A 14,900-nucleotide genomic window follows, 5' to 3' on the forward strand; every position below is an offset into this window, starting at 1 on the left:
TTAGCCTCAGTGGGAGCTAAGTGACTTAGTGGGAGCTCACCGGCTTAGCAAGAGCTAGGTGGCTCAGTAGGAGCTTAATGGCTCATTAAAGGCTAAGATAGCTCAAGTGGGAGCTAACTGTTTGTTTCACAACGAACTTTTACCCAAAGACAATATATATGTCTCTTTGTAAGCATTCAAGTGAGACTACGGGCATTACCTCCACAACCTAATTGTGAACATAATGTTTTTTGCTCTAAGTGGTGTCCTTCTGGAAAGCAACACATTTCCAAAACGACAAGTGGGAGAAAAAATGAACTCGATGGCCATAAGATTAGCAACAAACTAAAACTGAGAATCTCGAAAGACCTTAAAAGGTCTTCGTGAAAATGCTTGATCAAGAATACTCAAAAGGACTTTACAAGTGCCATAAAAGAGAATTCATTACTCACAAATCATCATAAATGATGGAGTAAGATCAACATAATCAAAGGGCTTTGTGATAAGTGACTTTTATGTCACTTTTAGGGGTGTTTATTGAGTCGTTTTCCGGCTTATTTTCCAATAAATTTCCTCGTTTTAATTCTTTATCTGTATTATTTTCTTATTCTCGTCCTTTGTCTCTTAATTTGTGTATTTTAGTAGTTTTTAATAGTTTTTAGTTTATTTTCATAATTTATTTTGTAATTCTTAATTTATAATGTTCTTAGTATAGGTTTTTGTTAATATTTTTCTTCTCGTTTTCCTCCTTTTATTTTCTTTTATTCTCAGGTTTGTTTTCTTTATTTTATTTAATTTCATTTGATTTTATTATTTCTTTTAGTTTTAATATTTTATTTTACTTTAATTTTATCCTTATTTTATTTTAGTATAGCATTTTATTTTACTTTGTTTTACTTTATTTTTATTTTTATTTTATATGTCGATCTACCCTCGTGTTCGGTTTTGTTGGTGTGTGTAGGTGTGTCCGGGTTTATGCTCGATTTCCATGTTCAAATCAAGTTATAAAACTTAAGTTTGAGTCAAATGTACAGCAAACAAGCTGCTACCCCTTTTGATGCCCATACTAAACCATCACCACACCATTCCTTACCCTACACCACAACTCAACCTCTATCATCAACACTTCACTCCCCAGCTCCCTCACCTCACAGAAAAAACACCCCACATTTCACCAAACCTCCGCCATTACCATCCCACTTTCCACAACAACAATAACAAAAACAGCAGCGACAACCCCCTGCTCTCACAGCCAACTCCCACGCAACTCCTTGCCACCGCAATCACAACCACCAAGCCCCAATTCCCACGCAATTCGCAACCAACATAAGTCGCCCAACAATTGCAGCAGCAACGCTGCCAAACACCACGCACTCCAGCCGCCGCACCTATCACCGAAACTCACAGCTCCTAGCCACCGTTAGCCACCCCTAAAATCGCGGCAACAGAGCAGCCCGTACTTCGAATCAGCCCCAATTCAATTCTAGTTCGCCGCGGGCGCGGACACGGTATTTTGGAGCTCAACACTTGAAGCGAGAGATGCCGAGGAGAGGCCTGGGAGAAGGCGCGGCTCAGGCCACCGCGGGCACGGCCTATTCTTCCGCAGGCGCGGTCTTCGGGGTGTGTATAAACCGTATCATGAGCTTCTCACGTGTTATTTATCAAGATCGAGCGGCCAAGATTATTTGCTTATAATTATTGATGGTGTTGATTTGATGATGAAAGATTCGGTGATGATTGATGATGGTGGAGAGCGGCAGTGAATGATGAAGATCAGAGACAGGGGGATTTGGGGAGAGTCTGATTCTATTTTCGTGGGATATTGCTTGTTTTTCCCCTTTTTAATTTCTTTTTCCTTTTTACTTTCTTTTTTCATTTTAGTTTGTTATTTAATTAATTTGTTTAGTTTTATATCTTTTTATTTTTCTTTATTTATTTTCTTTATTTTTATCTTGTAAGAGAAATACCCATTTTTGGGTTAATACTCTCTAAAGAATAAGGGGAATAATTCACCCTAGTATTAGATTAGTTGAGCCTCTTTTATTTTCTCTCTCTTAGGGTTAGATTAGGAGCCTCTCTCTCTAGTTTAGGAGTAGTTTTAGAGAGAGAAAGATTGGATTTTTCATGTAGTTTTGAGAGGTTGAAGAAACAATTTATGGATTTTCTTCTCATATATTCAATGAGTCTTCCTAACTTTCTCTCATCTTTATTGATTTCCTTTATTTCTTGTTTTTTTAGATTGTTTATTGATTAGAGTTGTTTATAAGTTTAATAGTTTAATTTTAGCTTTAATTCTAGTTTTACCTTGCTTTTCATGTTCTTCTTTATCATGTTAGTTTAGATTTTATTCTAGGGAATTGGATGAAGATTATGTTGATGAATTGAATGAGTTATTGTGATTTGTATGCAATTGATTCTTGATTATTGTGTATGGATGATGCTTATATGGATTAGAATCTTTCTAGCTAATTGATTCTATGTTCTTAATTATGCTTTCAATTAATTGTGCGAAAGTGAGTTGTTTGAGAGTCTAAATTCTTCCATCCTATGCTAGGCTAGTTGCACGAGAGTGAATTAGTTTAGTAGGATAATTAGCATGCTTAATTGCGCGAGAGTGAGTTGAGTGTGTTGATTGTTCCTAATTGAGGTCATTTTCATCTAATTGCAATGTTGTTGTTGAATGCATTGGTGTAATTGGATTCCACTTTCCCTAGTTTTAGTTATTTGCTCTAAGTAGTGTTTAGTTGAACCTCTCTCTATATCACGACAATCCTTCTAGTTTAATTAGCACAAATTGAATACACTTAATCTTCGTGGTTCGACCCTATACTTGCCACTAACTAGTTTAGTGTAAGTTTAGGCATTATAAATTTCTAATTTGGTTAGGGTTAGTAGTCCCAATGACCTACTCTACCCCCCATCACTTTGAAAGCGCCTTGAATTGAAACTCGGTGTTTGATGCAATTACCCCGTATAGGTATAGAATTCACCAAACGCTTAGTTTCTATTAAGTTAGAAATAAACCTAAGATTTACAAGCATACTATATACTATAAGATGGTAAGGGAATAGTGTCTTGTAAATTAGCTATGACAAATCCAAATTTCGAATAATGTTTCAAGGCCATAAAATCCGAAATAGACTACATGTTTGAAAATCATGTTTAAAACTTGATTAATTTGAATGAAGGATGAAAGACCCATCGATCGCAAATAAGTTTTCAAATAGAAAACTAACAAATGTGGAAATGTATATGCATACATAGCTAGATTAGTTGAAAAGGATACAATTAAATTCACAGCGTTGATTTTAATAAAAACTTATTCACCAATCGGAATGCTCAAGTCTTTTCGTGATTATTCTAGCAAATTGCACATATGAAATATGGCAAAATAGATACCAAAACCGCCTTCCTAAAACAAGATTTTGGAAGTGACTATGAAAATAGTGTAAGGGTTTTGAAAATCTAAATAATGCTAGATTTGAAAGCAAGTTCAAGAAATCCATTATGGGATTGAAGGTAGCATTGCATAAAGGAATTAGAACGTGTTTTCTCACAAAAGGATTGACTTATGGAGAAACATAGAAATTCTTGTGGATAAGAAGTTTAGTGGGAGCTAGAGTCAATCTTGTAAGGTCCAACAAGAAGTTTACGAACGCTATTGTAAATTAACTATCAAATGCTAAATGCTTAAATTTGAAAGTATTTTCGGCAATGGACCAAGCTAATGGTGACACTTAGTAGATATTGGGAATTAAGTCTATACCATAGACTTAATTAAATGTTTAAACTAGTAAGGGAATTTACCAAACATGAAGGAATTTGAAAGGCTTTCGACCCATATGTATAAAACTAAGTAAATGTTTGAACTAAGTATAAGCTAGGCTAAATACTAAGTCAAACGAGAAAGACTCTAGTAGAGACTTTCAACCGTATCACATAGCAAACAGTTTAGCAAGACTCAGTGAAACTGGATGAGCTAAAATATAACATGGATGGAATAAGATTGAGAATCATTCTACAATTAAATCCATCATGTACGCTACGATACGGAATCGTCACACAACTTACTTGCTTAGAGCATGTGAAGTATGTATATAGTACCAATCAACTTGAATATATGTAATAGATCGTTAGATTATGATCAAGAACATCCAAAGCACTTGGATAAGTATTCTCATAGGTCGTGGCTTAAGAATGGTAACATGGATGTGCATCCATATGTAATGTGCGGAAATTTAAGGTAAATTTTCATGATCACGAGTGATTAGGGTATCCCAAATCATTGTGAGCCGTTTGGAGTGAAACCAAAGCAAAGCATTATCAGGAAGTCTACTAAAATATATGTTGAGAATATTGTTGCCTTAAAGGCAATAATAAGGAAGATGTTAAACGGAAAGTTCGTTGTTGAACGTTGATGATTATAGGTTGTCAAGTTGAAGCTCTCAATCATGAAAATGAGTGGGAGCCAACACTTAGACAATAAATCCAAAATCACAGATAATCCATAACACTCTCAAATTTTATTATCTTTATTATGAAAGTGATCAATAATGAAGATGCTAAGAATTGCAAAGTAATTATAACTAAACCTATGCAATTAGTGAACGACGATATTCACCATTGCATGTTAGAAATAAAGCATATTAAAATATGGGTATAATTTCTATTAATGTTTTGTGAAGAGTATTACTTTTAAAACATTTTTGAGAAAACCATTTATCATAAGATGAAACGTTGAAAGGTTTCATAGTGGAATAAAAATTATTACTAATTATTCCACAAAACTATTTAATTGTGGTTTAGAATTAAATTATGAGTCCATTCAATTTTGAGAATATTCAAAATAGGGTATCAAGACCAGTGTTGGATAAAGAAACACCTATTAAGTGAACGTTGAATATTGTAATCGAAAATTATCCCTAATCGAGGTCATTTAAGTAATGGACGATTAATGACCACTTGAGATTAGTGTGTAGTTTGATTTATAGCACCGTTTCTTGTGCTACAAGGACATAATTGTCATAAATCATTTGCACATGTATTGGTTTAGAACCATACCAGATCGACCTATGAGAATACTTTAAGAGATTTAAAATTGTCATAAGTACACTTCTCATTATGGCTATTGGAACCTCTTTCCTCGATCATGAGTATTGTGAGTTCTCTTGTTTGAGTACTAGTCTGCTTCGATGTTCGTCAAATGTCTGCCGTACATGGGGATTATAACGGCAACACTCGGGCAGCTAGGTCCTCTTAGTAAGAGAAGCTGACAGTACAAGATTGGGAATGTCCCCCATTATCAATAGGGAATATGTCTTTGTTGTTTACAAGGCCTCTCGAAGAGCGAGATTGTCAAAATGCATGGTCGTGCTCAGATGGATTTTAAGAAATCATCTTCTTATTGGCAGTCGGACTCGGATTTCGAGAAACATTTCTGAACGTAATAAGGATGACGAATAATCTTACCTTATAGATCATTAAGAGACATTAAGTGACATAGGAAATAGGCTATACACAAAAACCGCACTTATCCGGAAGGACAAGTGGGAGATTGATAAGAATGGTGTCCTTCGAACAAGTGTATTATTCCGATAGAGGGTTCGAAATTATTAAAAAGCTAATTATTTAGTGAGGTCAAGTGATGGAATGCCTAGTTGGAGGCCGCTTCCGATCAGTAATATTAATCCATAATTAATATTACAGCTTAATTTTGACTGAACCCTTTGGGTCACACCCCAAGCAACTAATGATCTGATATGATGAATTAATAACCGGAAGGAATTAATGAGTCACTCGAGTATTATGTATTTAGACGTCGGAAATCGAGCTAAGAGCGTCGAGACTGAGCGTCGCAAGTCGAGTCGAATTAATAAAAGACGAGACGGTAAAAATCAATAAATCAACAATTATCAAAATAACCCTAGCATCGGAATGCCCTGAGCAAACCGAGTGCTAGGGGCAAGTGGTGCTAGCATGCGCACTGCACCAAGCTAAGGGTGCTGGGTGCGCATGGCTAGGCAACTGGCGAATCGCTAGCAATGCTAGTAGCACCAGCCGCACATAAGCGCACTAGCAGCCCGCATTGCGCGCGTGGCTTGCTGCGCACATGTGCGGGCTGGTGCACTGGCCAACAAGCTGTGGCGCGCATGTACCCACACATCAGCACCCAGCAGCCCGCATCATTGCGTGGCTTGCTGGGGCAGGCTGGCAAGCCTTGCGGCACAGCAGCAGCACCCAGCAACAAGCAGCCCGCGTGTGCGTGGCTTGCTGGTACGGGCTGGTACGGGAAAGCCCAGCTGGCAGCCCAGCCGTGAGCTGAAGGGATGCCCACATGGCACCCTTGTTACCCATGACAAAGGAAAGCCATGTGGTGCATGCTTAGAGAGGAGAGTTTTTGCTTGGGGATCAAGGAGACAAAGTGGTCCTCCTTATGGTCCTCACCCAACCACTTCTATGTGTGTGCCAAGTGTTGTTTGATTATTTGCCTTGCAATTTTAATTTAATTTAGAATTAAATTAATTGCTTATTTTTCTCACACTATCATTTTCTCCTACATGGAAAGATGATAGAATTTTTTGGAGCCTTTGCTTATAAATACCAGTCTTAGGAGTTGGGATTATTCACTTGAGTAGGAACTCAAAAAGGCATCTCCACTTGAGAGAAAACTATTAATAAGTTCATATAATACTCGAGTAGTGTTTTGGTCCGACTCGGCTAAAGTCCGAGTAAGAGACCGATCGGGTCGAGTTGCGGGTAGATACCGTAGGAGGTCTTTACACTTGCAAGACTTGGCTTTTCAAGTAAGAGTTCCGAGGTGTGAACGAAGCACGCGACAAGGGTAAGAAGGTCTTTCCTATCTTTCTTGTTATTTATGTCATTTAGTTATATTAATTGTGAGCGGGTCTTGGGGTTGGGTTTTGTTCCGCGGAAAGTCGGACTTTCCAAAACCCAACATCTTTCTCTCTTCTCTTTCTCCTAGCTTCACTCAAAGCTAAACAGAAGTTCACTCAAACTTTCCAATTCCCCAAAATACAACTCAAAAGAATAAACTCTAGTATAAGAACATAGAACACTCTAATTCACTAATGTGGAATAGGATTCTTGACTCGATTTAGGAAAACAAACGATGAAATCTATTTGAGCAAGGGTGAATTTTTCCAACTAAAATCAACTGACTATTTATATACCAAATCTGCTTTGGAAAAACATCTTTGTGCTGCTTATCCATGTCGCCACTACTCTAAACCTACTAAGCAAAACATGCCCTAAATTTAAGGACATGAACCCATCAATGTGCAAGACCATGACATAGAAAAATTCATGGATAGTAGTCCACAAGTTTTGGAAAACAAAAATCAGATTTTATTTATTTAAATAATATTTCGAAATTTAGAGAAAATAAAATCCTTTTTATGAATTAAAAAGATAAGATTTTGAAGTCAACTGTTTTCCTAAAATTAAATAACGCACAATTATATCTTTTGGACTAATTCCACATAGCTAAGTTAAAGTGTAAACCTAATTCTTAGACTTACATAAATCCTAAATACTAAAATATTTTAGTCTTCATGATTCTCTGATGAAGCTTCTACTCCAAGGCTTCTGTTCTAGCTAAGGAACTTCTCTTCTCTGGTGAAGCATCTACTCCGACGCTTCTGTTCCTGTTCCTGCGAAGGAACTTCTCTTCACAAGGCTCCATCTCTGAAGCCCCAGTTCCTGTGAGGAAACTCTTCTTTTTTGGAATACTTTGTCCCTGGCTATCTTGTTCCTCATGGAATCTTCACAAGCAATTCTCCTAGTTATTGCATCTGATCACACACTTAAACAATCAAACTCTTATTAGTTTGTAAATAAGTTAGGCTGTGTCATCATCAAAATCATAAGGTCAACATACGCCGATAAATTACATGTAACATTATATCTCTCCTTTCATGGTTCTCACTCAAAACCCACTACTAAGCTACTTTTTAATTATTTACTTCTCTTACCCATTACTTTTTCCTGAATTACAATCCCACTGTCTTTCTTTTGCAATTTTTTATAATACCCACTTAGGCCCTGTTTGCTTCACCTTAAAAAAAATAAATAATATTCAGATTAAATAATTTCAATTCAATAAAAATACATTCAATTCAGCAAAAATAATTTCAATTCATTAAAAATAATTTTGGTTAAGTAAAAAATAAGTAACTTTAACGAAGAAATATAATGGAGAATCAGTAAAAATAATTTCAGTTCAGCAATAAAAGTAATGTTTAACAAAAATAAAGTGAAGTAAATATAGTCTTACTCTTATTATATTTAAAATAATTAAAAAAATTATTTGCGGCCTAAAATTATGTGTCAATCAAATTTAGAAAATGCATTTTATCTTAATTCATCTATGTAACACTTAAAAAAAAGGGAGCTCGGGTTAATCTCCGTGATAAACGAATATGTTTATCTCGATGAAAAAATTATAAATAATATTACATTTTAGGAAATAATAATAATAATAATAATAATAATAATAATAATAATAATAATAATAATAATCAACATTATCTTCTTCGTCATTCCACAATCCATGATTTCCCTTCCTCGTACCTTCATTCCCCACCCAACTAACACCTTACTCTTCTTCTTCAAGCTCCATCAATGGCGGACACCAAACCTCAACACCAGTATTTTCGGCGGCGCCAATGAAAACCCTAAATAAAAATATAGAAATTAAGGGAATAGTTAATCCTAAAGGGAAGGAGTTTCCGTTTGGTTGTTTGATTTCCCCCTTTCTATTGGTATTTACCATAGATGGAGCTTGTGAGCTTCTTCATTTCCAGCAGATTTCCATTTTCCATTAAAGCTACTTCAATGATTTCTTCTTTAAAATAACAAAAATACCCCTCTTTTTAATTGGAAAATGACTACAATATCCTTTGATAAACTTCACAAAGTTATCACAAAGATAAACTTGTACTTACCCCTTAAAAAAGGGTGGGGGTACTTTTTTTTTGGGTAAGTGATTGACACAATAACAAACCTTTTATTTTATCTCAAAATGTAACTCTTTTGTCACAACTATCCAAACAATTGAATGTTTAAAAAAGGTAATCCGCTAAGGGATTGAAATTAAAGTTGTCAGACATGTCATGTATGTTGTGTTGTAATCATGTTTGTGTTCAAAGTTTAACAAGTTTGAAAACTTCAGCAATACCACGACCCACTTAATAAAGGAAAAATTGAGTTTATAAATCCCAACTTTGGACGTTTTACTATGAAAAATCCCAACTATGCATTATCCCCCAAAAATCCTAACTTTGATACCCATCTTCTTTTAAAGATCTCAACAGGTCACCAAACTTGTTACTTCAGGTTACAATCCACGTGTCAACACGGGATTGGTCAAAACAATAATTCAAAAAATAAAAAATAAAAACTAAAAAATTCAAAAAAATTAATTAAAAAAAAACTAAAAAATTCAAAAAAATTAAAAAAAAAAAAAAAAAACAGCAGCCCCCACCCCCATCCTAGAAAACACCCTACTCCCACCCCACCCCCGTCGGCTTATCGCCCCCCACCCCCGATAACCCCTCCCCCGCCACAGAAATCCGGCGACCTACCCTCCCCCTCCCTCTCCCTCAAAACCCACCATTTCCCTCCCCCCACCCTCACGAAACCCTTCCGCACTAAACCCTAAACCGGAAAACACCCCCCCCCCCCAAAACCCCCACCCTCAAAATCGCCCCCGCTCCCTTCCCCCACCCCTGAAATCGACCCATGCCCAAGAGATGTGCTACTGAGGGGTGTTTTCCGGTGTAGGGTTTAGGGTGGGAGGGTTTTGCGAGGGTGGGGGGAGGGAAAGGGCTAGGTTTCAAGGGTGGGGGAGGGGTGGGCACCGTTTTTCGACGGCAGGGGAGGGGTTTTCGGGGGTGGGGGCGATTTTCCGGCAAGGTGGGGTGGGGGTGGGGGTGGGGTGTTTTCCGGGATGGGGATGGGGTGGGGGTGGGGGCTGGGTTGGTTTTTTTAATTTTTTTTTTTTTTTTTGAATAAATCAGAATTTAAAAAAAACAATTAATTTTATTTTTTTGACCACTAAAATTCTAACAAGTGACATTTTTTTTAAAGAGTTAAATTTCTCTTTAGGTAACCGGTCATCTGGGATCTTTAAAAGAAGATGGGTATTAAAGTTGAGATTTCTGAGGAATAACGCATAGTTGGGATTTTTCATAATAAACCGCCCAAAGTTGGGATTTAAAACTCAATTTTTCCTTTAATAAGTATGTAGTATTGTGTATACTTGTTTAATAAAACGTGTGAGAAATCATAGATACTATCATGCTTTTTTCGTGTATGATTCGCATTGCGTTATATGCAAAAGTATTAGCCATATTAATTAAATTTTTTAACAAAAATTATATAAGTTATTCATCTATGTTCTTAAATGGGTTAAGCCATGTTGCTTTCATGTAGGGATCGATTTTAATTAAACACCGACCCATATAAATTGAACGAATCATGTCGTGTTGACTGGTTTAATAAAACATGTCGTAAACCCCTAACTTTAACCCGATTTTTAGTGTCTGATTTATGCCATGTCATCTTTTGTCAGATTTAATTAGAATTCTTGGCCACTTGCCTAGTTGCCCACTTCCTACTAAAGTGTCTCTTATGATCACTAGAGAAAGCTAAGCTTGATATAGTTGATACCTAGAGAAAAATAATTAATTCTTACTCAAAAAAGGTATTAAAACATCCGAAATAATAGATATAAAATTCTAAGATCTTAACTATCCAAGGAATGAATTAATTTAAGTTTGATAAGCACAAATTTTTAATTAATTAATATGAAAGTCAAACCAACATTCGGCATCGATGTTGCTTAATTTTACGTGTAAGTGTAAATTGTAAGTGATAAAGCTATTGGTGGATGCGTGTATTAAAATTAAAATACATTTCACATTGAAGAAATCTAACTAAGCATCTTTTTTATAATATAGTAACTTTCAATTGAGAAAGATTCCATGCATCTGAGTACTATATAAGTTGGCAAATGGTAGTATGGAACCATGCAGCTTAAATTAATTCAACGTAGTTTATTATTAAGACCATAATAATAAATCTACAATTAAACTACTTGAATTTACAAAAATGGCTAATAAGGTTTTGTTGTTGTTGCTTATCATAGCAATTTGTAGCAATTTTGTGATTTCTAATGCAGGTAAAGATAACAAGAACAAGAAGGGTGGCCTAATGGAAAACTTTTATGAAGATGATTGTCCTGGTGTTGAAGAGATTGTGCAAAGGGTTACGGAGAGTCATGTCTCTACTAACCCGAACTTACCTGCAAAGCTCTTGCGATTGCATTTCCACGACTGTTTCGTTAGGGTATGTGTCTTTTGCCATCAATATTGTCCCAATATATAATTTTATTATGTTAATAAGAATGATAACCAAGATTGTTGAAAAAAAAAAAGATATATTCCATTATTGTTTCATTGATATTGCAATAGTTTGACTTTGACATTATTAACTAACTTGGATTTTTTTTAATCAATACAGTATATGAACTTTTAAGAATTTAAATAATAATATTGTATTTATTCTTATAAATGGTCAAACTTAATTGGGTGTTGACAAATTCGATGATTAAACTATTGTGCTTTTGAAACGAAAGACGATACATATAACATGTTACTAATGACAATGTTTGCATTATATAACCCATTTCATACGTGTTTCGTATGCATGAGTCAACCAAATCCATAATCAATTAATATGTGAAATCACAAATTTTAACGATGCCTCTTTTTTTGTACTTCAACAAAAGCACACACATTAACACTATTGGGAATTTCATATGAGATGATAGTTTTTTTTTTATTTTTTTTGGCTGAAAAAACAAATATACATGCAGGGTTGTGAAGGTTCAGTACTATTGAACTCCGTCGCAAATACTAAGTCGGAGAAAGAGTCATCAGGCAATAAAAACTTAGCAGGGTTCGAAGTTATTGATGATATTAAAGCAGCGGTCGAGAAAGAGTGCCCTGGAATTGTTTCTTGTGCTGATATCTTGGCTCTTGCTACTAGGGACGCTGTTTCTCTCCAAGTAAGTTTCAATTTCAACCACAAATGAACTATCATGCTTTGTTCTACATATCTTTGTCACAAGTCACAATAAGTAGTCAGAATACTCAATCGTGACTTGTATACAAAGAAAAATGATATATACAACTTTAAATACGAGTAGTGATTAATAAGAATAAAAAGTTAATTGATGAAACATCAAGACGTAATACTACCAGTCTACGTCCATTTCTTTCTTCCTCAAATAGGTCATTGTTGCATTGACTTGAATGGTCCATATAAAACAACATAATATTATACTGTTTTGGGGTTTAATCTATTATTCCCACCATTAATAATGTTTTATATTTCAATTTTTTGTTTAACTAAGTATTGTAACTAGTTGTTCATCGTACTTTTGTTGAATACTATTCTATACGTATCATTTTCTAGTACGGGAGGCCCTTGTGGGATGTACTCACAGGCAGAAGAGATGGAACTATATCGTTGGCTTCGGAGGCTGAATCTAATCTCCCTTCTTCCTTCTCTAACCTCCCTGTCCTCAAAAAGAATTTTGCCAAAAAAGGCCTTTCTGTTCGTGATCTTGTGGTTTTATCAGGTACGTACGTCAAAACTCTACATAATTTTGATTCTTTCTCTATAACTTTCATAATGTAAATAATACAACATCATATATTTGGTTGGTTATATTTAATGCTAAAAATGTTATAATACTCTCTCTGTCTCTTAATGTTGTTCTTTCTATTTAGACATTGATTGTCTGACATAAGATGAAGAACTTTTGTTACTCTTTTAGAGATATATAGATAAAAGGAATATTATGAAAAAGCATATATTTATTCCATTTCAACTTATAATAAATCAAAAACAATACTATCTTTGTTAATTGTTATTTGCAACTAACTTTAGGGTATCATTTGTGAGATAAAAAAAAATTCTACAGTTGCATATAACAATTTAAATTAGTATATTTTCAATCTTATGCAATTTTTGAAAACTAAAATGTCTTCCATTGTGTGTTTAAATACTTGTATGTTTTCTTGGGATGAAAGGTGCACATACAATTGGAGTTGGTCACTGCGACTTTTTCAACCATAGGCTATTCAACTTCACTGGAAAAGGAGACCAAGATCCTTCATTAGACCCAACTTATGCTAGTTTCTTAAAGACTCAATGCAAAGGTCCAAGTGATTCCGCAACCACGGTTGAACTCGACCCAAAAAGCTCGCTCTCCTTCGACAACCACTTCTTCCAAATCCTAAAAGAACATAAGGGTCTATTCGTGTCCGATGCTGCCCTCCTCACCGACAAAAGAGCTGAAAAAATTGTGGATGAACTTCTTAGCCCTGAAAGCTTTCTTGATGAGTTTGCTAGGTCTATGGAAAAGATGGGTTCCATTGATGTTCTTACCGGACGTAAAGGGCAGATTAGGAAACAATGCAGTGTGGCTAACTAAGTAATTATGAAAAAATATTGCTTAGTGTTTTCTATGCATGCTCAATAAGAGAATGGACATTTCAAAGAATGTTTCATTCCTTGTTTATTATTTTTATGACAAGTAATAAGGGTCTTCAAATGTGTTGTATGCCCAAAAATTCTAATGATTGTCAATAATAAGGCAATATGTGATCTCAATAATATAATTTCATAAGATTCAACAGGGGCTATACATCCCAAGTTCCCAACTATATATCTTCTAGTAAAACTAACTATGATGATAAGGGGTAATTGATAAGTATTACTCCTCAGTGTTTTATTCTTTGACTTTATATGCATATTTGAACATCTTCAAATAACAATAATTTCAATTACATATTGTAAAAGACAAATATTGATAAGTATTACTCCAATGGTTTGGACTTGTGTTGCATGCAATTTATAAAATCCTCTAGCTACTAGCTTGATCATTGGAGCTAAAAATAAAATTAATCAGCTTGATTAAATTAATTTGCTTGTGAGAAATTTTGCCAAAAAGAGAGGTTGATAGTATTTTATTAAAATTAATTTTAAAATCTAATAAAGAAATTAAGGCTTATTTAAATAATAACAAGCTAGCTAGTGGGTAAACTATTGGGACACAAACTAGATATGAAAGAGATTAATCACTACTAGATTATGAGATTCTTAGGATAATATCTTATACAATTTTTATGTTATTTTTTTGAAAACTTTTTATATTATTTGATACTAGATGTAACCCCGTACGATGTACGGTTTTTTTAAAAAAGATTATTTTGATCTATGGTTCTATATAATAACTTTTTTTTTTTCTATTTTAATTTCTTTTACATAAATTGTAGAAATTAAGATTTTCGTTTTTTTACAAAATCTGATCGAGAACCCCTATAATACTAACAAAATAACCACGAGTCTCTATTAATAATTTAATATAACATGAAATATTCATAGCGTGTACCCGGTGAAAGACATATCTGTTAATAAAAAAATTCTATTAATAATTAAATATAACATTAAATAGTCATAGCGTGTTCACGATGAAAGCACATACCTGTTTATAAAAAAAAATATATATATATATAAAAAAAACATATGTTTATCTCATGAATCGGTGATTGTGTCCGTTGTTGAGTCGTATACTGTAGTCTGTCTCTTGCAAAATGAACATTTTAACTCCTTAATCATAACCACCGTTCAATCTTGAGATAATACTTTCATATAATTGTGTGGAATTGACGTTAGACAGATTTATATAGGTTTGAAAATAATGTATATTTTAATGTGGTGATAAACTTTTATCATGAATATGATAAACTTTGTAATGTAACACATAATCTATTTTTGTTTGTGCAAGATGATGAGAAGGGATATTTTTTTTTTTAATTCTAAAAAAATTT

General features: G+C 34.5%; 1 protein-coding gene across 1 annotated transcript; it reads left to right on the top strand.

The window, feature by feature from the left end:
* Positions 1-11,109: 11,109 nt before the first annotated feature.
* LOC145572202 (peroxidase 24-like) lies at positions 11,110-13,501 on the top strand. Its single transcript, XM_081631206.1, has 4 exons — positions 11,110-11,346; positions 11,876-12,067; positions 12,478-12,643; positions 13,098-13,501. The coding sequence occupies exons 1-4, from the start codon at positions 11,110-11,112 to the stop codon at positions 13,499-13,501; spliced, it is 999 nt and encodes a 332-aa protein (XP_081487332.1).
* The last annotated feature ends 1,399 nt before the right edge of the window (positions 13,502-14,900 follow it).

This window comes from Chenopodium album, chromosome 12 (assembly GCF_948465745.1).
Source record: "Chenopodium album chromosome 12, dcCheAlbu1.1, whole genome shotgun sequence".
Lineage (NCBI taxonomy): Eukaryota > Viridiplantae > Streptophyta > Magnoliopsida > Caryophyllales > Amaranthaceae > Chenopodium > Chenopodium album.

Bases quoted from the DNA above. Each gene is read 5' to 3' on its own strand.
- LOC145572202 (XM_081631206.1), top strand. From the start codon at position 11,110: ATGGCTAATAAGGTTTTGTTGTTGTTGCTTATCATAGCAATTTGTAGC. The intron at 11,347-11,875 runs GTATGTGTCTTT...ATATACATGCAG, and splicing joins TCCACGACTGTTTCGTTAGG to GGTTGTGAAGGTTCAGTACT. The intron at 12,068-12,477 runs GTAAGTTTCAAT...ATCATTTTCTAG, and splicing joins GGGACGCTGTTTCTCTCCAA to TACGGGAGGCCCTTGTGGGA.